The 24010-nt window shown below is 45.0% G+C and overlaps 1 protein-coding gene across 1 annotated transcript; it reads right to left on the bottom strand.

Moving 5' to 3' along the window:
- Positions 1-8090: 8090 nt before the first annotated feature.
- ERRFI1 (ERBB receptor feedback inhibitor 1) lies at positions 8091-22938 on the bottom strand. Its single transcript, XM_087446878.1, has 4 exons — positions 22782-22938; positions 12115-12308; positions 11928-12004; positions 8091-10759 (listed from the first exon to the last, which is right to left on the bottom strand). The coding sequence occupies exons 2-4, from the start codon at positions 12234-12236 to the stop codon at positions 9576-9578; spliced, it is 1383 nt and encodes a 460-aa protein (XP_087303004.1). The 5' UTR covers positions 12237-12308; positions 22782-22938; the 3' UTR covers positions 8091-9575.
- Positions 22939-24010: the final 1072 nt, after the last annotated feature.

Here is a 24010-nt window from a genome sequence, read left to right as displayed (position 1 = left end):
TCCTTGATGAATTCTTTCGGAGAGCAAATCTGAGAGTGACAGACTTTCTGAGGTTTGTATGCCCAAACTAGTTTATTTTGACCTTTCACTTGGCTGCTAATTTGGCTGAGTATGGGACTCTGCATTCAAAATCATTTTTCTTAGAATCTTGATGATGTTACTCCATTTTTTTCCAGCATCCTGTGTTGCTGGGGCTCATATAATTCTTATTCCTTTATAGGTAGCTTTCTGCCTGTTTTTCCCTTTGGAAGGTTTTTTTTTGTTTTTGTTTTTGTTTTTTTGTCGTTGGTATTCTGAAGTTTTGGGAAACGTGTCTAGGTGTGGTCTTATTTTCAAGTAAATCATTTGGCATTCAGAGGGCCCTTTCCACATGAAGACCTGCATCTTTCTTCAGATCTCAGAAGTGTTCTTCTCTTATGTTTTCATTATTTCTTTTATGCCACTCTCTGTTCCTGTCTTCTCAGATTCAAATGCCTCTTATCTTCCCATTTTCTATTCCTTGGCTCTTTTTCATAATAGCCTGTTTGTGTCTCATGATTGTAATGATATTCTGTCTACTCTCTGAGGATTACTTTAGCATCTGTTTGCTTTGTGAAATGTTTTCATGGGTGCTAGTCTCTGTTCACTGAGTTTTGTGCTTTTCTTGATATTAATTTTCCTCAAATGTTTGGTGAGTTTTAATTTTACGCTCATATTTGTGTCTGAATGTCCCCATTCTCCTGTCTGTGGATGCCGGTTCTGATGACACGAGCTTGGAAGAGGAAGGACCATGCTTCTGGACAGAGTGAGCAGCAGGGACGGGTGCTCCCCTTTGGGAGGGGCTCTCCATCCCACCTCAAGATTTCTTGCCACCTGAGGCCTTGAGGTGTCTCTCCGACAGCAATGCTCTAGCCTGTGGGCGCACACTCACTGACACAGTTTAGCACAAGGGGGGCGGGGGGTGGCGCTGGCTGGCTGATCCTCTGAAAGTGGTTCCCTAGATAATCACCGTGACGACTGCCCCAGGGCTCCTTCCTGTTCCATTTCCGTAACGCAGAGCTTTCTCAGAACTCTTGGAACTGCTGTCACAGAAGTCATCTCCTATGAATGTTTCAGCCTCTCTCCTTTGATCCTACTTCTCCATCAAACCACACCTATCTGCTCTGTATCTTTCATGGATTTCTGAAACAGTCTGGTATGCCAATAGACATGTTTGTTTTTTACGTGTAGATTTATTCATATTTTCAGGAGGTGTTTAGCAAGGAGGCAGGAGGCTATAGATGGACACTCCATGACTCTGTTACATTACCTTCCCGGCTGTGGATTATAAAATGGGAGATCTGCACCACTCTGAAGAATTTAACGTAGCTTGTCTTGGTTGAGGTTCAAACTTACAGGAGAAAGACCTGCCAACATCAGGATTTGTAACCAGAAAAGGAGTTGAAAACAGAGCCTCCAAATTAGGCTAGCACATTTTGCAAGAAAACCTTCCAATGAAATTCCCACCTAGAACCAGTGATGGAAAAGTGAGATGATAAACAATTCCAGAAAAATAGAAATGGACTTCTTCTAAGTCAGCCACAACTCATGTCAGTACACACTGATGTATAAATAATACGGCAAAGTTTTATATGCAACTCAGGGTGTGGCGTTTATGTATGATTCAGAAAGAATAATATGAGTTTGTATAGATGGAAATGGGCATTTGGGTGGGGATTAAGAAGAACAGAATTATAATGCATGCCAGGTGGATGGTAACACCTCTTTTTCCCTATAAGGCTGTTCAGAGAAAACTCTGTATCCAGAAAACTGTCTCTTTGGGATTACTGAATACACAGAATCCTTAAGAATACGATTTAATAAAAAATTATGTGACTACAAGTTCACATAATTTGATACAGACTGATACTCCTGGTTTTAGAGGAAAACATTTTAAATGAGCATTTCAGTTCGGTAAATCAATTTCTTTATGAGATCCTTATCAATGACCAGATGACAAATGGCAATCTATTTATTATTGTTAAAGTTTGTAGATTCTTGCCGAAGGAACAATTGAACTGATTCGGCATCCACTAAGCTTGGAAGGAAAAAGAATGTAGCTGCAAAAGCGAAAACAAAAACAGATTTCTGGCTGCTGTCCTCAAAATCCTCCTACACAGCTGATTAATGACAGGATCAACAACTGCTGCACTCCCCTCTCCCACGGCACAGCCTCCTCAACACACCGCTGACGGGCGTGGCCCAGTTGCAATCTGAGTCCCAGCGATGGTGACTTTCTTGCTTGGCTCTATACAGGTGTCCTTTCTCTCCAACGAGGCCTCTTGGTTCTAAGGCTGATTCTGACGATGTCACACACAGTATTTCAGTCTGTCCAGGACGGCACCTGGCAAATGGCAAGTTTCTGATGACTGGTGGCCATTCCTGCTGTCAGACATCTGTGAGCAAGTGAGATCGGACAACGTTCCATCACACGAGACACCTCTCGGGCCAAAGCTACACGGTGTGGGGGAAAACACGCCAGCTTGGGGACCCAATATTGTGCTTTTTTGCACACCAGCTCTGCTGAAGTGCCAAGTAGTTTTCTGCCGTCCTAAATTAGGGGGCAGGGGGAAAGTTGAGATGTAAAAACCAAAAAGGTCAGGCTTGGAACGTTGATAGGAAGATAAAATTGTGGCAATGCTTTGAGAAGAACAACTGCCTGGTTAAATGGACTCTTGTTGTTTTTGGAACGCGGTTATTATAATTTGTATTGAAATGACGCACGGGCCTTAAAGTGCCTCCCCCACCCGGCTGCGAGGGCAGTGAGAACCCAGCCGGTGCTATCTTCACAGTTCTGGGATCATGTGAGCTGGGCCATCTGGGCTCCTGCAAGCCCCAGACATGTAATTAGAGGCTCCTGGCCGGGATGATGCGCAGACAAGTCTTATCATGCGTCTGGGCTGCTCTGGGTGCGCAAGTTCCCTCTGCAGCCTGGAGATGGTGAGCCCGGCTCCTGGAGCGACCTGAACCGGGGGAACTGTCCGAGGCAGCTGCTCAGCCAAGACCTTTGATGGATTACTAAATAGAAAACTGTGCACAAGGACACTCGTTCATGCAAGAACACCAGGACAGCCGGGGATTTGGCACATAGGAAATACAGCTCCCTGTGTGCTGCGCCCGAGGCCGCTCAGGGCTCCGGCCAGAGAGACAGACTCATCCGACTTACCCAAGAGGGGAGTGTACAAAGTCCTGTAGTCCCAGGGGAGACGCTGGGCTCAACCCTCATGACTGTAAAATGAAATACACTCGAAACATGTGATTAAGGTGTTTATTTGACGTGGATCCAAAGCTATTTCCAAGAAATGAAGGTGCTGCCTTTCTCTGTAAGAACACAAAGTCAAGTTGACCGACACATGTACATTCCCAAGGAGTGGTCCCTCCGGTTACAACAAATTGCCACTTCTCCCTCGCCTTTTTACTTAGTGGGAAAAGAGCAGGCTTGTATGTCGTCACGGATGCTGTTTTAGTGAGGTGGCTGCAGGCTGACCAGCTTGGGGCTCCTGGCAGTTTTCTGGAATCACAGGGTGGGGGATGACGGCTTTGGAGAGGTTGCTTCAGCCCAGTAGCCTGAGAGCAGCCGTACCGGCCGTCCCCAACGCCCCCTCCTCCCCCAACCCCACTGCTGCCAGGGGCGAGGATGTCGAGGAACAAATGGTCGCTACAGGGCTGCTGTGATGTGAAGGCTTTCTTCCGGTACAGAGAAACATACACGCCAAGTATGTTTGCCACTGAATTCTGGGCAGATAACGTGAAAGCAGAGGCGAGCCTGTTTAAACACGCTTTAGTAACAGACTCTCAGCGGCTCAGGCAGAAGTACCTTGAAGTACAGTACATTCAGGTGCAAATAAAGCATAAAGATTCGCACCCTCCAATTGCATTAGATATGCCTAAATCACATCATTTCTCTTAGCTGCGAGGAGTAAAAGCCGAGGCTAACCAAGTTCGGACACATGTGAACCTTCTGTCCTATTCTCTTCTGCCTTCCTCTCTCTACTTTTTCCAAATAAAACCCAAAAACTTCTCTTAAAAGTCGTATGATTTGCATTTGAAGAAGTAAAGGACCAGAACATTTGTCAGATGAACTAGTCTGCAAAGAAAACAAGTCTCTGAGTGTATTTTAGTTTGAACCACACTGATTTTCTGAAGGACAGGAAGACCTCAGAGCTTTAGTACCGGTTTAGAAATCCAGTTTGTCTCCCAGTTTGTTACACATTTCAGATTCAAAGATGTGGAACCTCAAGGCTGTGTATATTTGAAGGCCTTTAAAGGAAAAACCATTCATGAATCCTCCAAGTTTTAAGTAATATCTTTACTAGAGATAATACAAATTAATCTTGCAGAAAATCTTGGCAGATCAAAGTGAATACACATCAGTTTTATCTTCTCAATTACCATTACGATAATGTATAAATACTTATGTGGCAACATATTTTTAAAGCTTTATTAGCTTTTGACAAAATGCCTAACAGAATGCCAAATTAATTTCTAAATTAATTTTAAAAAGTAGGACCTAAGTCCATATTGATAGTAACTATTTCTAAATAAAATACTATCTACGAGTATTGTGACAATGTCAACTTCCTGGTTTTGATAATGGACTATGATTATATAAGATGTTATCATTGGAGGAACCTGAGTAATGGGTACAGGAGACCTCTCTGTACTATTTTTGCAACTTCTTGTGATCTATAATTATTTCAAAATAAAAAGTGAAAAAAAGACTATGTATGAAATAACCATGCTAGGAGCTTATTTTTAAGAAGAAGGCTCTATATACCCTAAAACTATAAATTATGTGATGAAATTAAGAACCAAAATAGAGAATTGCTTAATATATATTTTGATTCTTGAATCAGTAGACAGACGGATGTAGTTCTCTTTCATCCAACTATGAATTGCTCTAGAAGAATCTGTGGGCCTCTTTCTTTGAATAGGGCCCCTAGCAGTGAAGAAACATCCTCTTAAAGATAATTCTTTTCATAACATAATTAAGACATCCCTTGAGACCTAGAAAGAAATGATCAACATATAAACAAGACGAAACTTCCATTAGTGTGTGGAATTTAATAAAAATAAGATAAGCAATGCATACGTGATTATTGCAGCCTAGAAAGACTTAAAATTTAGTATTATCCAAATTTTGAGTTGACTTACAGACGAGTCCTCCTGACCTTAGCTTCTGCTTTCTGCCTAGAAACAGTCCCCAACAACAAATCCCTTCAGTTTGTGTGGTATTGTGCCATGCTCTGGCATGGCCCCACGGTGATGGGAAAGTGAGGCCCAGGGAAGCTAAGGGAATCATTCACATAGGATGTGAGAGGTTGAGACTGAGGCCTCGATTTCCTGACTTTAGGACGGGAACTTGTTACTCGGTGTAACGTGCCTTTGAGAGAGAACTCAACAACGCGTAAGTGGCAGCTAACAGACAGCTGCTTCCCCACTGGGACAGGTCTTAGCAGCAGCTAAGAGTGGAGGACCAGGGCTGACTTAAGCCATGAGAACTCTCTAGAATTCAGTTTGCTCTGTGTGCTGGTTGAGGATTGAGCTGGCAAACGGCGCTAAGGGCAGCGTTCTAGTTGTGTGGCCTTAGCACGGCAGCAAGCACATTTACTCAGGAAAAAATAATATTCCTGCAAAGTCAAGGAAAACATGAAGGGAAGAGGGAAGCAAATATGGAACGAATTAAAGATAGTCTTGACCACAACACAAAGAAAAGGCAGTGGAGAGGACAGAGGCAAAAAACAGGAGATGCAGATCAAGAGTCGTGGAAGCTCACGGGTCAGACATTCCACGGGCCTGGGGCCCTGCGCTGCTGGAGCTCGTCCTCTCAGAGGCTGGAGCACACGCCACCAACACGCATGCACCACCAACATGCACCACCCACACACGCACCACCCACACACGCACCAACACACACACCACCCCCGCACACGCACACACACCACCCCCACACACGCACCAACACACACACACACGCACCACCCCACACACGCACCAACACACACACACCACCCCCGCACGCACACACACACCACCCCCACACACGCACCAACACACACACACCACACACGCACACACCCACGCACCACCCCACACACGCACTCAACACACACACACCACCCCCGCACACGCACACACGCACCACCCCCACACACGCACCAACACACACACACCACCCCCCCACACGCACACACACACCCACCACCCCCACACACGCACTCAACACACACACACCACCCCGCACACGCACACGCACCACCCCACACACGCACCAACACACACACACCACCCCCCGCACACGCACCACCCCCACACACGCACCAACACACACCACCCCCGCACACGCACACACACACGCACCACCCCCACACGCACCAACACACACACCAGTGGTCTACATCCCACCTGAGGTCTCCAACCTGCTGTTTCTACCTCTAAGTATCTTTTTTTAAAACTTCAGTGCACGGTTGTGTACCCAAGTTTTTAGCTGAGTTCTTTATGTGAGCTACCACAACTGACAGACGGGTGGTGTGGCCCGGGAAATGAACCTGGGCTGCAGGGGTGAGAGCGCCGAATCTTAGCCACCAGACCACCAGGGCTGGCTCTCTAAGTATCTTTCACAGTTTTCCTCCATCTCCACCGCCCAACACTCTTATCTCAGTTCAGTTCGGACAGCCTCTGTCCCGAAGTCTCTGTTTGCTTTAGCTTCTCTTCAATCTGTCCTCCACACGACAGCCACTGTCTTTTTAAAACCAATCACACCCCGTCACTCCCCTGCTTAGATCTTTGAGTGGCATCCACCACCCTTTCCCCTTGTCCATCCTACTGCCATAACAACTTCCGGCTTCTGGAAGATGCCCAGCTTTTTCCTTCCCGCCTCAGGGTCTCACACATAATTGTTTCCTCCTTCTTCACTCCACCTCCTTCAGCTTAGACTCCAACCCTTCAGAAATTATCACCTCAGAGAGGCGGGAGCCCCGTCATTGTCACCACCACTGCTCATTCCCTTTTGGCATTTATCATCAATGCTAATTATGGACAGCTTTAAATTCCATAAGGACAGGGATGTGTCTATTTTCTCAGGATCTAGCATGTGGTTGGCATTCAACAAATGTCTGCTGAATGAACTGCCAAGCCCACTTCTTCATCTGTAAAATGCCAGAAATAAGACCCAACTTTCAGGGTGATCAGGAGTAACAAGATCACGAGAACAATTCCCATACCGGGCCCTCAGCACATACCAGTCGCTGTGGTTGCTACGCAGCTGTCACAGACGATTCCCTATCTCAGATATGCCCCCCCCATTTTACCAATGAGAAAACTGAGGCACAGAGCTTTTCAAGAATATGCCCACCACATGATTAGAAAGGGGTGGATGAGGATTTCTGGGCCCTCACTCCTGACTCTGGAGGGCGCCACGCACAGGCAGTGCTCAGTTAAGGTCCCAAGAGCTGTACCATCACCCAAGCGCCTGGGGAGGTTGCGAGAGGGGGAGGGCAGCTCCATTTTAGCTACAGGGCCACGCGACACTGGACAAGCACCCTCACACACACATTCCAGCTTCCTCCTGTGTCCCAAGGCTGCGAGAAGCACGTCTGTCTGCTGCGTGCTCGCCACTTCCGAGAAGGGCCAGCGCAGGCCGGGGATCCCCTGGTGGCCTCCCAGCAAGCAAGCAGCAGAGCCTTGCGAAGGGCCCAGAGTAATCCCAACCTAGTCCTAAAACTCAAAACGAGTCGCCTCGTGTCCAGATCAGAGCTGGTTTCTTCTGTTATGTCCCTGGATGGAGGTACCCCCCCCAGATGATAACCGCTCGGACAGGAACATACCAACATCAATTCAAGTCCACTTTCTTCATTGTTAAAGGGAAATACAAACAGCTCATTTTCACTGTGCATTTGTATAATATTTAACTATAAATTGCTCAAATTAGTTCTCATTTTAGGGAACGACAGTAAATTTCAAGTGCATATTAAACTGCAAAAATCTTCCCTTGTGCTTAAAGACGGTAATGTTGTCAAATTACTTGAGACATAAAATTTTAGAAGTTTAGGCAAGAAACATTATTAACGGTGTCATAAATAAGTATTATAACTTTATTAAAATGAAAAGACAATATTCAAAATAACGCAACAAAATGAATAGAATCCTTTGTCCAATACTGTACACATAATGCAGAAATCAGTGCATTTTTCTAAAGCATGTTTTAACCTTCATTTAGTTCATACTAAAATATAAGCTTTAAATAGCTCAAATAATATCATTCAGCAGTTTAAACTGTAAACAGCTTGTTTAATTAAGAGAACATTGTAGAAATGTACCTCTGTTAGTGAGCACCTTCTCTTCTGTGCTTATCTCTACAAGATAAATACATCGAAGCATGTGAAACTATGAACACCAGCTGTGTGTCTCATGGAAGCTAGGGGAAGCAGCCAGCTGTGAGAGTTGTACAAGCAGAAAGATGCCGACGTGACCTCTAGTATTAAGACATACTGCGCTACTGGTCAGAAGTGTTTTACTTAAAAAGCAAACAACCCCCAGGAAATACTGAATAGGAACCAGCAACACAAGGCCAGCTTGTGTTGTATTTGTTTATTAATACAGTCTAAAAAAAACAAAAACAAAAAACACAACACACATCCCCACACAGTAACTCTCAATCACATAGCTAATTGTTTCATTATTGCTTAAAACTGACATCCTAAACACTGGCAAATAGTCTGCTTTTCCATGTGATTCTAATGTGTCCCACTGTTTCTGTAAGGCACATACTACAATGGGCCATTTTAGTGGGTGGAACAAAGCAAGGATTGTAAGGAAAAATTGCTTACTAATTCTACTATCTTCTCCTTTTTCGAGATGGGAGACATGTACAGGTGAAAATACGGTTGCCAAATAAATTGCTATCCCTCCCCTCGACAACACAGAAAGCAAAACCTGGAAGTATTTAGGTCTTGGGACGAGTTTTACACTGGGTAGGTAGAGTCATGGTGAGGATGCACAGCCTGCCCTCACTGGAAAAGACTGATTGCAAAAATAAATGCAACAAAACAGGCCTAAGAGCCAGAAATCTTCAACCTTACTAAGCAAAAATATTTTGTTTTTATGATTCTGATCCAAACAATACTGTGTTTTCTTCCATTTGTTCAATTTTCAGTCTATCAGGAGTCATTCTCCAACTTGAGTTGGATATTAAGTTGAATATATATTACTCTAAGATAGTAACTAATTGGTTAACCTGCAACTATGGTCTATGGTTATACCACAAGTTTATATATAGGTATATAATGTCTGCATATATAAAAGTTTCCCCTCCTTCCCTCCCCACCATCACATCTTTAAATTATAGACTTGGAAAGACTTTTCTCCAACGCTAACGAAATCAGGGATCCTCAGCACAGCAGCACCTCACAACTGCTCTAAACCTTTCTCTTTAAGACAGAGTTCAACTACTTCATTCTGCAACCTGAAGCATTCTCCTGTGAACCTCCATCCAGCTGGAAAACTGCTTGAGAACCAACTGCTCTTACGGAACCTCTGCTGAACCATGATCCCAGAGTCTAAGGAGAAACCACGTAGGATAAATGTGTACGCTTCACATGCCCACCTAGATCCATTTTTGTTTGTGAGTCCAGCTTTTCCGTGGCTGACACTAAACTGCAGTCAGCAGACAATGGCTGGATTTGGGTGCTTGCATGTGTTTCTTCTGCTTCCCTAAAAAATTTTTCATATTTGTCCAGGTACGGTGGCCTCTCAGGCAGTAGGTAATAATGTGTTGAACTAACCTTCTTCCCATTTTCAATAATGGGCAGAATGCAAGGAATTTTATTGGCAGACCCTTCACTGTGCTGTCTTTGCAGAGCTTTGCTGCTGACATACTTAGGATCAGGGGCAAAGCTCTGGGTAGGGGGCATGACCCCATTGAGGTAAGACGGAAGGCTTTTAGGACTTGGTGTGCGGGAGTTACTCCGTGATAAAGGTTCTCTTGGTGGTACTTTGGGAGGCCTGTCTTCATCACTGTAGGTGCTAGAAGTAACCTCTGCTGACCATCTTCTATAATCTGGCTTCACTGGCCTAGGAGGTATGGGGACCCTGGGGGGAACCTCAGGTTTGTCTTCATCGGAGTTCGGAGAAGCTCTCTGTGTGTAGCTGGATATCCTTATGGCTGGCTTGTTAAAGGATCCAGCTGGTCCTGAATGCGACCTCCTTAACCTTCGGTGGGTCTGAGGAGGAGGAGGATCTGAAGTTTGCACATCTCCATTCTGGTCAGGTGCCTGGTTGAGATCTGCTGCAGAAACAGCTGGGGTATCAAAATACGCATAGTTGATCTGTCCACACCCACGGAAGCTTCGCCGGCCAGGAAGGTCGTATTTGAAGTCAGAAAGTGTACAGTCTTCTAAAAGGAAGTCTGTATCTGAGCTAGTCAGGAATTCGACCTCACAGTCTGTCTCATCCAGAGAGAGGTCTTCAGAGATCGGCAGTGGTGGAAGGGGCCTAGAGCCCCGTTCACAGAGAGCTGCACAGGGGAAAAGGGCAGGTGAGTTTTTTATGGGTGTGAGTGGAGGAGTAGAAGCACAAACCCCATTCACTGAGAGTTTCTTAAAACCACATACAACTTGATCCTCTTCGTGTTGTCCCAAGTTTTCACTTGGGGGAATAATAAGAGGGGGCAAGCTGGACTTCTGAGAGGGACAATTTTTTGCAAAGTGGTTGCCATTCATCGGAGCAGATTTTGAAGTGTGTCCTGGAATGAACAAGAAAGGTTAATAAAAGATCAACAATGCTCTCTCTACCCATGTGAGGCAGAGCCCCAGCCACCTGGGCTCCCACAGCTTTCTACCTCAACTGTTAGGGAAGTACTCGACAGCTATAACCCTGAGAACAGCCACGCAACACCACAGGTCTAATTAGGGACCAGAAGATTGTTAATGCACATGATCTGGTTCAAAGAACAAATTATCTCTTCTATCTCCCTTGGACATGTGCATGGCGCACACCCACACATCTCAGGCTGGTTTTGTGAGGTGTGCAAAATTTGCAAAAAAAGAACAGCATATAATTTACATGAATACCATTCTACACCAGCCTAGGAATTTAAGAGATGCGACAATACAAGGCTTGGATGGCATGGATAAGACCAACTCCTCACTGTTAGAGCTATGATTTTACTGTGAGTGAATGGACTTGCTGGCAATGTGATAAGTAGCTCTTGACAAAAATCTAAGGAACACAATGTTCACATTAAAGGTACTATGTAGTGTATCACACACTTTTCCTTTTTTTTTTTTGTGAGGAAGCTTGGCTATGAGCTAACACCCATTGCCAATCTTCCTCTTTTTACTGAGGAAGATTGGCCCTGAGCTAACATCTGTGCCCATCTTCCTCTATTTTATATATGGGATGCCTCCACAGCATGGCTTGATGAGCAGTGCGCAGGTCTGTGCCCGGGATCCAAACCTGTGAACCCAGGGGCACTGAAGCAGAGCGTGCAAACCCAACCACTACGCCACTGGGCTGGCCCTTCTAAGTTTTTATCGACATCTATACTACTTTATCGCTTTCAAACATGCATTCAATACTAGTGAAAAAGATGAGAGATCTTGTCCCAGTTTTCTAGAAGTTAAGTATGTACCATAGCTGGGATTAGAACTTAATTCTTGACTTTAAAAGATCCACCACAAATAGATCTCATTTGGAGTCAGTGAGTGACTCAGGATAAAGGCAGTACGGTGCGAGAGTTGGAGAACACGGTCATCTTCAGAATCTGCTGCCACTAGGGGTCAGACTATTGTTGGAAATAGTTCAGGTCGTTTCCTCATTTAAAAAATAATGCTGGAGGACAAGCTAACACAATCCAGACTGCCAACTTCCTGTCCAGGTGCTAACCTCACCGGGGTTTTCAGCACACATACCGAGAGATGTCAGGTGCTCCTGAGCAGTGGAGTTCAGACTGTAGGCCATGGTTATTGGGTCAATATTTAAAAAGTTACTGAAAGGAAAGGACAAACATCTTGGTCATAAACAAGTATCACCCACACTCTCTATCTCATTTTCATACCACACACCGACAGACCGCAGCAGTGCTGTCTCCTGACTTACCTTTCAAACTCGCTGCGGGTGCCCCAGCAGGTCTTCATTTTCCCCATGGCTTGGCCATCATGCAGAAACCCAGGTTTTAATGGGACTCGAATCTCCTGAGCAGCAACCCCTGCTGTTGACATTGTGCCTGATTCTGGGATGTCTCCAAACTTGTGAAGCTGAGGGATTTGTAATCAACCAGTAGCTTTCATTCCCTAGAGGGGATAAAGAAGAGACAGGGGAATAAATTCAGAAACACCCATAAATAGCGAATATTAGAGAATTTTGGGGGATGCTGAATAGAAAACTTTAGTTATAGACTATCACTTAATTGTGACATTTTCACATTAACTAATTCTTACTTCTCATGAGGGTACTTAAATGTAGACATTAAACATAATTTTTTGGTAAATACTAATCCAAGATTTGAAATGTTTTCAGCAAAGTGAGAAGTAATGTATCGCCAGCGAAAGCAGACCTCCTGCTGCAGAGCCTGACAGCTGCACAACCAGCCCTGCTCCCCTGCCAGAGCACACACACTTCTCTAGCCTCCTGCTACACAACCGTCCATGGTGGCTGCACTGGGCATGGAGCTCACCTTTCCCCAAGCAAAAAAAAGCAATTTGAGAAATTACGGTATTTGATACTACAAAACTAGTCTTCACTAAAACCTCAAACTTCGATTAAACCAGAGATTCTCAAGTTGGCACCTGATTACCCCACAGCCTAGCATCTATTTGGATTCTGTATTTCAGGGTTAGCCAAGGGAAGGCAAATTCTCCAGTTATTACTTGTTCAAGAATAAAGAAATAGTTACATATGAAGATACTAATTTCCATTATCTTGTAAAAATCAAGTTCTGCAAGATTACTAGCTTCAGCGGAGGCCGGGAAAGCTTCCTCCTCCCTTTTAAAGACAAACTTAAAGGTACATTCTTCACATTCTCCTTTCCAAAGGGCCTAGTAACTAGCGTCTTGCCTAGCTGCAAGGCGTGGATTACAAAGGCTAAGTACAATTTTTCTTAATCTAGTAGTTCCTCAACTTTAGGGACCCTGCACCCCTCAGATGTTACATGTCTGCAGTCTCCAGTCCCCAAAGCCTCTTTTTATTACTCATTATAGCATCAATGTTCACGTTACTGTCTTACTTAATGCCAACCTCTGCTCTGTCTTCAGACACTCACATTTGCTTAGAGTAAGTTTAGGACATAATTTATCAACTACCCGTGTAACGCTGACCCCCTCTGCGACGTGTACATTTACACTTTCTCACTCTCTCACCAAATATCTGCACACCTACCGGGAGCTGAGTCCTGTGCGAGGACTGAGGATGACACCAAGGTGACTAAGACGTGTGCGCTGGGGGCGGGCACACAGGTTAGTTTTCGTTTTATGGACAAATCTGTCACTTCCTACTAGACCGTGAGCTCAGGAAAGAGGCTGTGTTCCAATCATTAATCATCACTCCCTGGGAGATTAGCAGCTGCTCAATAAGTGGATGTTTGTACAATACCACATTATTATTATATGTGCATATATTATAATATATATTATATATGGTAAAATTATCATCAGTATCAACTGAATGCATACAATGTGCAAGGCATAGGGGTTTTTTAGCTAAATATCTGAAAAAAATATTCTGCAAGTATTTATTATTCATTTTTTTTTTTTTTTACCTAAGAAGGAATGGAGAGATAGTAATGTTTCAGTGACAAAGTAAGGAGGCTGGGTCCCAATGGCTGACTCCCTCTGGAAGTTGGCTGTTTCCATACACTAGCCAGAGATTTAAATAGGTTTAAAATATCATTTCAAATAGTCAAGCCTTAGTTTTCTTTAATAGTCTCTCAAAGATATGTGATTAAGAAGAGTTTTTGGGAAAAAAACATCATTTAAGAAATCTAAGTTATTGGAAGGTCTTTTTTTTTTTGAGGGTTGATTTTTAGATTACTGAAATGAAGCAGATGTGTTTTTACTTTACCTGAATCAAGTGAAGCTATAAAAAAATTTAAAAACCAATTTTTAGAAGAACTTGCTGGGCACCCCCTCTCTGTCCCCAGCCCGGTGGCTCACGGTGCCTTTTCTGAGCGCAGCGCAGGCAGTGGCAAGACCATAGGGAAAGCAGCTCTGGTAACACAAAAATGAAAGGCCAGATAGGAAGAAGAATATGGTATTTAAGCAGTTTGAAAGCACACGTTTGAAGATCGCTCATCCAGATTACAGGAAAACGCTGCGGGGGATTCTGGAGGCCCAACCCCCACCTGTCTGCAGGCCAACAAGTCCTACTAGTAATTACTGTGTGTCAGCCTCCTAACGCCATCTAAACCTTAGCTTTCAACAGAAGGATTGTGTAACTATCGCCTCTGCCGAAATTGTCTTGGAATTCTAAACTTACATTTCAATGGTCCCTTAAAATTATTTTTATGTTCTAGAAAAAGTTATTTTTTATTCATTGTTTCCATCACCTACTTGTTAGCTTTCTTAAGAAAAAAATTTTTTTAGTATAAAAAGAATTGTGTTCACTAAGCCAGCTCACTTCTGACCACAATAGTGTCTTTGTGTATTCATAGAAGGTGACCTGCCTCTAAATTTCAATGGGGAATTGTGAATGGGCCATGTTATGAAACTGTCCCAACTTCCTACTTGCTTGCATGGGAGAAGCGAGGAGAGCAATATAATTGCATGTTCTCTTCTTTTGGAAAATAACTTCAAACTGTGGACTCAAAAAGGGCCACCTGCCATAGATTTGGCAGCACACTGTTTAAACCTGTTCCTCAGATTGTAAACTGAGGGTATGAAACCACCTTAAATTCTTTTACACCTCTCTCAAAACTCTAAGTATCCAACAGATATACCCCTTGGGGGGGGAAAATAAATCAATGTGGTCAACCTCAAGTTAAAAGAAATACATGGCTCAAGTGAAATGTAACTAACCCTGCAGTGCTTCACATTTCGTTTCCTTATGACTGTAAAACTAGCTCTGCCTTACAATTCACTAAGAAAACCATGGCAAAAGCACACCTACGTGGGAAAATCAGCACCTGTAAGTCCCAGACGGCCTTCTGTTATGCAACGCAAAGATATGCAAGCCAGTGTTAATCCAGGCAGCACGGTATAGACCAGGATCTAAATAACCTTGGGCAGAGTAACTTTTGGAAAACTCACGAACTCATCTTTAGCCTTTTGCCAAAAATGCACTTAAACACCAAACCCAGATATGAACTACTTTTTCCTGTTAACATCGCTTGATTTTTTTTAATTCAAGAAAAAAAATTAACCCCTAAAACCTTTTGTTTCTTGAAGCTGTCCTTTTATTTTCTCTCCTTACAAACTCTGCCCCTACCCCACACCTCCCCCTGAGTTCTGATCCACTTCCATAGCTTCACCTCGACACAGACGGCTCTGGAATCCTGACTGCAGCCCTGGCTCAAGCTTCCTCTGTGCGCTTCCCATTGTCTGATGACTATCTTTCCACTTGGATGGTCCTCCGGCATCTGGAACTCTACAAACCAAACTGCTCCTGTCACTTACTTCACATGCCATCCCCCTTCCCAAGCTGGTTCACGGTCTAAGAGGAGCATACTTCTCCTAAAGGCACCATTTTAACCTGAGTTAAGCCCATATACAGTCAATTACCAAGTTCCATGGCCTGTCTGTACATTGTTTCTCAAATCTCTCCTCCTTCTGTGCACTGGCACCCTTCTTTCTGCCTTGAGTCTGAAAATACCCACTCCATCCCACACACCAGCACCAGATCGAGATTCCTGGACTACGGCTCAAATTAAGACCTTCCACTGCTCAAAGATCTTTACAGGCTTCTAACTAAAAGCTCCTCTGTCTGGCTTTGACGGCCTCCACAACAAAGTCCCAATCTACCTTTTTTAAGCTCTTGCTTCTCTTTTCTCAAAACCTGTTAGAATTCAACTCATCCTTTAGGGCCATCTCTTACCCCTTTTCTCCACAAACCCACTCCCTTCTGGAAAGCCAGAGCGGCGTCTCTATGTTCTTGGGTTATTCTGTGCTATACCGGCTTCCTCCCCCATCCTCCAAATCTTCTAGGACAGGACTTGTTTTTTCCCTGGGTAGATCCTGGTATCATTCATTTCTAATAAATATTTACTAAATGGATATTGAGAAAATAATCATCTCATTTTCTAAAAAGTAATTACTTGAAAGATTCATATATACTGTAAATCAGTGAAGAATTCAGGACAAAGCAAAGGTTTTGTAAGGGACAAACAACGTGTGCTGAGATTGCCGAATAATAATCTAACGAGTTTAGGATATGTAGCAGGCAAGGAATTTTCATTCAATTCATTTCCAAAATCCAAAGTGGACAGTTTGCAGACTGGGTAAAAACTATAAACTTAAATGGTTAACAATGTGACTTTCTAAATTGGTTCCTATTACTGTATGTTTACTTAAAGCAACCAGGAAAGTGCTTTCTGAAAACAATGAATTTCATCTTCTCTTACACACTATTCCTGCTGGACGATAACGCATCTACTATGTTTTTGCTGCTATATTTAAGGTCACTTTCCTTAAAGAAAGAAAAAAAGCAAGCTACACCAAAAAGCACACTGCACATTCTTTAAGAAGGTAAAATCACACACCTTTACCTTGAGGATAGTCTCTTTGAAACGTTTTTTAAAAAAACAGGCTGCCTTAAGACAGTAACCTAGATATGCTTACCTTGCCACCAGATCTCATTAATAAATCTCAGAAGCAATCCACAGGAGGAGGAGGGGCACATTTTTGTCATACAACTCATCCAGCTCTGCCCAGTGCTTCCTTATTTAAGAGTGTGATGTAATTTCCTTCTTTCAATCTGGTTTTAGAACCTGATTTCTGTTTATTCAGAGTGATAAATGGTCTTTTCAGCTGCATTTAATAATTACCTACATAACTATTTCCATACCCAGGGAGATATAAGGTAACTATATTTAGAGCCAAAATTTGTAAAAACAAACTGATTTAGGAACATGACAAATTCCATGATTTTAGATCCTCCCCAAATAAACCAACATCTGCATGTTTATCTTCATTTTGAAAATGTCTAAAATAATCAGCCTTGAGAAAATGAAAAACAAGACCAAACCCCACCATTTTTATTGTGATTAGAGTCTAAAGCACTAGTAGCCAAGCTGACACACTAACATTCAGTTTAGCTGTTTCACACAATTTTAATTTTTATTAATGATGAGAAAACTTACTGAATTGATATTCACCTAACAGTCACTGTTTATGATAGATATAGTGTTGTATGACCTGAGTTTATTTATTGAAAGCAAAAGATTCTTCAAAATCAAAAGCCCTACTTCAGGGTTTTTTAACAGGTTGTGATTTGGGAGAAGAGAAAGAATGGGGAGGCAAGTTAGGAAAATTTCCTTCAGTGGTCCTGCTACTGTGGAAGGCATACGTCAGCAGCAGAGATGACTTAAAAAATTTTTATATTAAGTTAATAAAATGTAACTAAAATACTCCTGCATGTACACAAGCTAAACTTGACGTTTCAGCAACGATGGAAATGCAGCTCACGGTGGTGGAGAAGGACAGCTTTGCCGGGTCTGTGGCTCCACACCCCATCCCTCTTCAACACGCCGAGGACACAATGGCCCATGTGTAGGTGGTAAACACTGAGGCAATAAGGAAAATAATTTATCTTCACTGTCAAAAATCAAAGCTAAGTGACATAATTTCTTGAATAATTCAGCATATTTTCTAGCTAAGTATTTTGAGAAATGGCAAGCTAACAAACAACCTATTCGTTCAACCATCACAGTCATCAATGGCCTTTTGATTCACGTAGTGTCCCACACAATTTTCGTGTGACAGCAGACACATGACACAGCAGGAACACAGTCTGTTGTCCTTTGTACTCTTCCTACAGAGTACTACAGTCAGCGATACACACACAGGATGGAAAAATATTATTCCTCTTAGACATACACATATTAGTTTCTAATTGTAAAAGATATGTGAATTCTATGCTGATCTTAATGACAACGAGCACCGCAGTCTAATGATGGGAAGTGAATCTTTAAAACTTCAAATTTATTTAAGAAGCGTTTAAGTCACTGAGTGGGTAACTCTAGATTGTTACAAGGAACATAAAACCAGTAAGAATACTAACTAATTCCTTGGACTCCTAACTGACAGGGTTTGTTCTAAATGTTTTATATGTATTAATTTATTTAATCCTCTCAATAACTCTGTGAGGTGGGGTACTATTATCACTCTCATTTACAGATGAGGAACTGGAGGCACAGGGTTAAGGAACTTGCCCGAGGTCACACCTGGTAAGTGTTGGGGCTAAGCCTTACGCCAGGCTCTCACCACCACAGCACACTGCCTCTCCAAGCCCCTCAGGCTCCTAAATCAGAATAAACCTACCACAATGCTCAAGTTTTAAAGATGGCTCAGACAGACTTTTCTGGGGATTTGCTGCTTGGTAACAGTTTTCCTTGGGTAACCCTTGGCCATGAAAGTTCCTGTTTTACTTTAACTCCCTCAAATTCTCCTGAAAGAGTTATTAATGGCAGATCTGGCCTATGTATCCTCTAAAAAGGGTGGGTTAGGGTATCAAATTTTATATTCTATGACCACTTCAAACAATTCTTTTGAAGCCCTCAATCTTTTTTTTTTTTTTTTGTGAGGAAGATTAGCCCTGAGCTAACATCTGTTGCCAATCCTCCTCTTTTTGCTGAGGAAGATTGGCCCTGGGCTAACGTCCGTGCCCATCTTCCTCTACTTTAAATGTGGGACGCCTGCCACAGCATGGCTTGATAAGTGGTGCGTAGGTCCGCACCTGGAATCCAAACCTGCAAAGCCTAGGCCGCCAAAGTGGAGCGTACGAACTTAACCACTACGCCACCGGACAGGCCCCTGAAGCTCTCAATCTTTAATAATACATCGAGGGGGCCGGCCCCATGGCTTAGCAGTTGAGTGCGCGCACTCCGCCACTGGCGGCCCGGGTTCGGATCCCGGGCGTGCACCGACGCACCGCTTCTCCGGCCATGCTGAGGCCACGTCCCACATACAGCAACTAGAAGGATGTGCAGCTATGACATACAACTATCTACTGGGGCTTTGGGGAGAAAAAGGGAAAAAAAGGAGGAGGATTGGCAATAGATGTTAGCTCAGGGCTGGTCTTCCTCTGCAAAAAGAGGAGGATCTGCATGGATGTTAGCTCAGGGCTGATATTCGTCACAAAAAAAAAATAAATAAAATAATAATAATAATACGTCAATGTCCCGCCATCATATAACCCGTTACAACACGGTATTTGGTATAACACAGGTCTGTCTTTACCCAAAAAAAGGGTTACTACATATATCTAATGGGCCTCCTTTAACTGTTGAGGCATGGATCCCAATGATGGCATTATAATCAGGCTTTATGGTAAACTCCGGAATTTAATAATGGAATATCTGGTATTTGTAAAGCACTCTATAAATTACAAAGCACTTGCTAACACATTATCTCACTTGATCCCCACGACATCCCTGTAAGAGGAGGTAGGGCTTATAATCTCCATCCTGCAGATGAGGAAATGAAGTCAGGTTCAACATCTTCCTGTTAGCAAAAGGGCCTTCACAGCTCTTCTGTCCTACCATCCAACATTGTCCCCACTACACTTTCACTGCCTCTCCTTTCTTCAGTATCTTCATTTTAGGCAACGACTTCATTTCTCCTCTTACCATTCTTGTTTATAAATGTGGAAACGATGCAAAGGATAGCCAAGTGAAATGCTCAAGACCTAGGGCCAGCCAACTGCAGAGATGAAAACTGGAACTCAACTCATAGTGTAGAGCTCACAAATTCTTGGAGGGCAAGGATTAATGATTTTCACAAATATCAAATGCTTATTCTGGACTAGACACTAAACGAGGTGCAAAAGAGACATGGCTGCTGCCTGATGAAGCCTGTCTCGTGAGGAGAGAGAAAATAAGCAAGCAAGCAATTTCAGACTGGGGAAACTTGCAAGGAGACAAGCACGGAACAGTAAGAGGATAAGGAGGCAGGAGAACGTATTTACACAGGTGATTAGGAAAGGCCTCTCCAAGGTGCCTTTTTAAATGAAAACGTAAAGGATGAAAAAGAGGAAGCCACGAGAAGGGTTAGTACTATTCCACAGAAAAGGAATAGTACTTTTTTAGGACAATCTGTAACTAGTCAAGTTTCATATTCTGTGGGTCTTTAATAAGAGCTTTTGGACGATGTCTTCTAATCCTTACCTTCTGTTTCCTCTGTTCAACTGTAATGTTTTGTTGGATCACGGCACTTTGGAGTTCAAAAGGACTAATTCATGTAGCCAGAGCCTCATATTTTAAAGATACATTCAATTGAGGCCTGGAAGACTGGCCTTTTAGTAATACTGCCCAATTTTATGATATAAGGAATTGGATTAAAGTATCAATAATGACTCCAAATCGCAGAATCTTTTTTTTTTTCCCTTCTGAAATCTGAGTCCCAGACTAACTGTTCCCTACCTTAAAATTAATTTCTCTATTAAGCTGGTAACATACATTCAGAACCCTGAAACTCACCAGTTTTATCTACCTTTATGAAGCCTAGGTTTATACTGTGCGAATAATGCAAGGATGCCACAACCGGATTTTGTTTATCTAGTGAGCTAGCTACTCATTAGCTTTTATAAAGCATGGCCCAACACCAGCACCAAAGGATGCTAAGGAATCCCAAGGATGAAGCACCAACTCAAATTTATTTAGCTGAAGAAGCAGAGTCGGTTTGTCTGGTAGAAAGAGCCTATGACATTCAAATTCCTGGAATTACCCTTGGCACCACCTTTTCCCTCCTCCGCTCACCTTCTCAAGCAACCTGATGGTATGCAGACATTCAGGTCAGTTTCAAGCATGTTAGACTGTACCTGTAATTTAGGCAACTTGCTTTTAAAAGCTACCATTAGTATTAGCAGAAAAGAAGTATCATCTGGTGCAATTTCTGAGAAGCAGCAGTCGAGTTATTTTTGCACAAAATCTCAACTCTAAAGTATAATTAAATCTCACAGAAAGAGTAACCAGTATCCAATGTGAACTAAAAGTAGGAAAAAAACACTTCACTGAAACAGTAATTTTTACCTTGCAAAAACATGAATAATTCAGACATCGCATAACAGCCATATAAAAACAGTTTTGCTTTCTGACCCTTATCAGTGACTGATCCAATCCTGCTGAGCTTGAAAATGTAAAATCTGCTTTCGTGCAATTATTTATCAAGCATCAGCTATGTGCAAGGCTGTATAAGACAGAAGCTGTACAAGGCAGAGTTCCTGCCCTTAAGGAGTTTACACTCTAATATATGTTAGGTTATAAATGGTCGGTCCAAGACCCCTATCACCTATTAGTGAGTACCCACTGGAACACACAGGGGGAAATAAACCTCTGTGTGAAGGGAGGGAAAAGACAGAGAGTGTCTGAAGTCCGTGCCAAAACCTGTATGTAGTTCTCTTCAAATGTGATAATATCTGGAAAGGAGCCTGGTGGATAACATACTGGTAACCAATCGCAGTAAGCATGTTAACAAGAAACCAACTTCTTTTATCTTGGTCTCAGCAAAATTTGATCATTTCCTGAAATGGGTACCTAGCCTGTCTTTGGTCTAAGTAAAGCTTCACTTAAAACTGTAAAATCACAGAAATGCAAAAAAAGGAAGCAGTTAAAAAGAAAAAAGGGCAAGACTAGGTATGATGAACTTCAGTGCTTCAGTCTCCTCGAAAAACACATACCCGTCGCATTCTTACAGATTGATAAAAGCTTACAACTTTGCAGAACACTTGTTCTCCAGAAGGAAAAAAAAGAGGGCATTTTAACCTCACCTTTCTTCACCCCGGACAGTTGCCTAGAAACCGGTCCTGCCCTACCTGTGCTGCAGGTGTACCTGAAGTCACCAACACATCTCTTTTAAAGCTACAGTCTCTATTCTGACTGCACTTAAGTTTATGACTAACAATCTATTCATATTTTTTATCAGGTAAGAAACTGGTGTCTTTGAAGCAGTGACGAAATCCTAATAAAGACCTAGCAAGCACCAATACAGCACCAATCATGGTGAGGGAGTCATCTAATTTGTACAAGACTATGATACACACATAAACACACACGTACACACGAGAAATACCCCAGCACCCTTCACGTTTTGAACACAGGAGGCTGCAGTTCCATTCTCTGGGAAGCAGGGTTTAGGGCGGTCAGAGCAAAGGGCCACGTTTCTAAGCGAGGAGGAGGAGGAGGAGGGCACGGACCCGCTCGGATGAATTAAAGGACCCCGACTGGGGACCAGGCAGAGGCTGCGGGTCAGGGCTGGTGCGGACACCGGCCAGCAAGTGCCCGCCGCAGCAGGCTCCCCACAGCTTTCAGGGCAGGATCGCGGGCACACGGTGTGTCCCCGGGTAACGCAGCCCCACTGCGAGAAAGGGAAAAGCCCGAGGCCGCCCCCGACCCGCCACCCCCGCCGCCCCCGCAGCCCCGGCCCCTCCGCAGCGGCCTCGGGGCCGAGACGTGTCCGGCCGCCCGGCGCGAGGCCGGCGAGGCGGGGGGCGCCCCCAGGCCCGTCCGCGCCGCCCGCCGGCCCCTCCCTCTGCCCGTCCCGGGGAGACTCGGCGTCGCGGCGACCCTCTCTCGCGTCCAGGGCAGCCCCCCTCCCCGCCCCAGCACGCAGGCCCCTTACCCCCGCGGAGCCGCGGCTGCCCCACGGCGCCGTCCCGCGCATGTCCGTCCCGGCTGGCTCAGCGCCGCGGGCTGGGGGCCCGCACACCGCGCAGGCGCCTCGCCGCTCGCTCGCCGCCCGCTCCCGCTCGCGCTTCTCGTTCGCGCTCCCCGTTCGCACTCGGCCGCCGTCGCCGCCGCCGCCGCCGCCTCGCTATATAGCGGGCGGGCGGAGCCGTGACGTCACCGCTCGCCGCCCCACCTCCCCCGCGCAGCCAATCCCGGCCGCGAGCCGTTTAAAGGGGCGATGCCGCGGCCGAGGCGTTCGCGTGGGGTCCACCGGCGTCGCGCGGCTCGGCGGGGAAGCCGCCTTTGTCTCCCGAGGGAGGTGTTTCTGGGTCGCCGCGGCCTCCGCGCCCCTCCTCTGCCGGAGCAGAGCGGCGTCTGCCGAGCCCTAGGGACCCTAACACCGAATCTTCCTCAGAAGTGTGCGGGCGGCCGGCCTCGGCCGCGGGGCCTGCCCGGACCGAAGGCGGCGTCGCGCCTCGCACGAAATTTCCCGTCCTTTCCAGCCCCGGGAGGGCTTTTGCGAGGTTTCCTCTGTCCGCGGGCGGCCGCCGCGTCGTGGGCCGAGGACACCCGGGAGAAGGCGGGCGGAGGCTCTGCGGGCTGGCCTCCCTGGGGCGGCCTCTGCTGCCCTGCCGGCCTCGGGCTCAGCGGGAGGCCCGCGGGCCGAGGCGGGGGAGGGGCAGTGAGGGACATTGTGGGATGGCGAGGGACGGTGTGGGACAGTGTGGCACAGAGTGGGACAGTGTAGGACAGTGAGGGACAGAGTGGGACAGTGTGGGGCATCAGAGGACGCTGTGGGGCAGTAAGGGACGGTGTGGGACGGTGTGGGACAGTCTAGGACAGTGAGGGACAGAGTGGGACAGTGAGGGACAGTGTGGGGCATCAGAGGACGCTGTGGGGCAGTAAGGGACGGTGTGGGACAGAGTGGGACAGTGTAGGACAGTGAGGGAGAGTGTGGGGCATCAGAGGACGCTGTGGGGCAGTAAGGGACAGAGTGGGACAGTGAGGGACAGCATGGGACAGACTGGGACAGCATGAGACAGTGAGGAGCAGGGAGGCCACGTTGGTGAGATCCTTTCCTAGGAGACTTGAGAGTGGGTCTGCCCAGCCACCTCTCCTCTGACCGCATGTTTGAAAGTGAAGGCCAGGCCCTGGTGGCAGTTGACCTGGCCAGGGCTGCCT

The sequence above is a fragment of the Ceratotherium simum genome, chromosome 22 (genome assembly GCF_057802395.1).
Source record: "Ceratotherium simum simum isolate JZ-2026a chromosome 22, ASM5780239v1, whole genome shotgun sequence".
NCBI lineage: Eukaryota > Metazoa > Chordata > Mammalia > Perissodactyla > Rhinocerotidae > Ceratotherium > Ceratotherium simum.
This window is presented reverse-complemented; position numbering and strand designations above follow the sequence as displayed.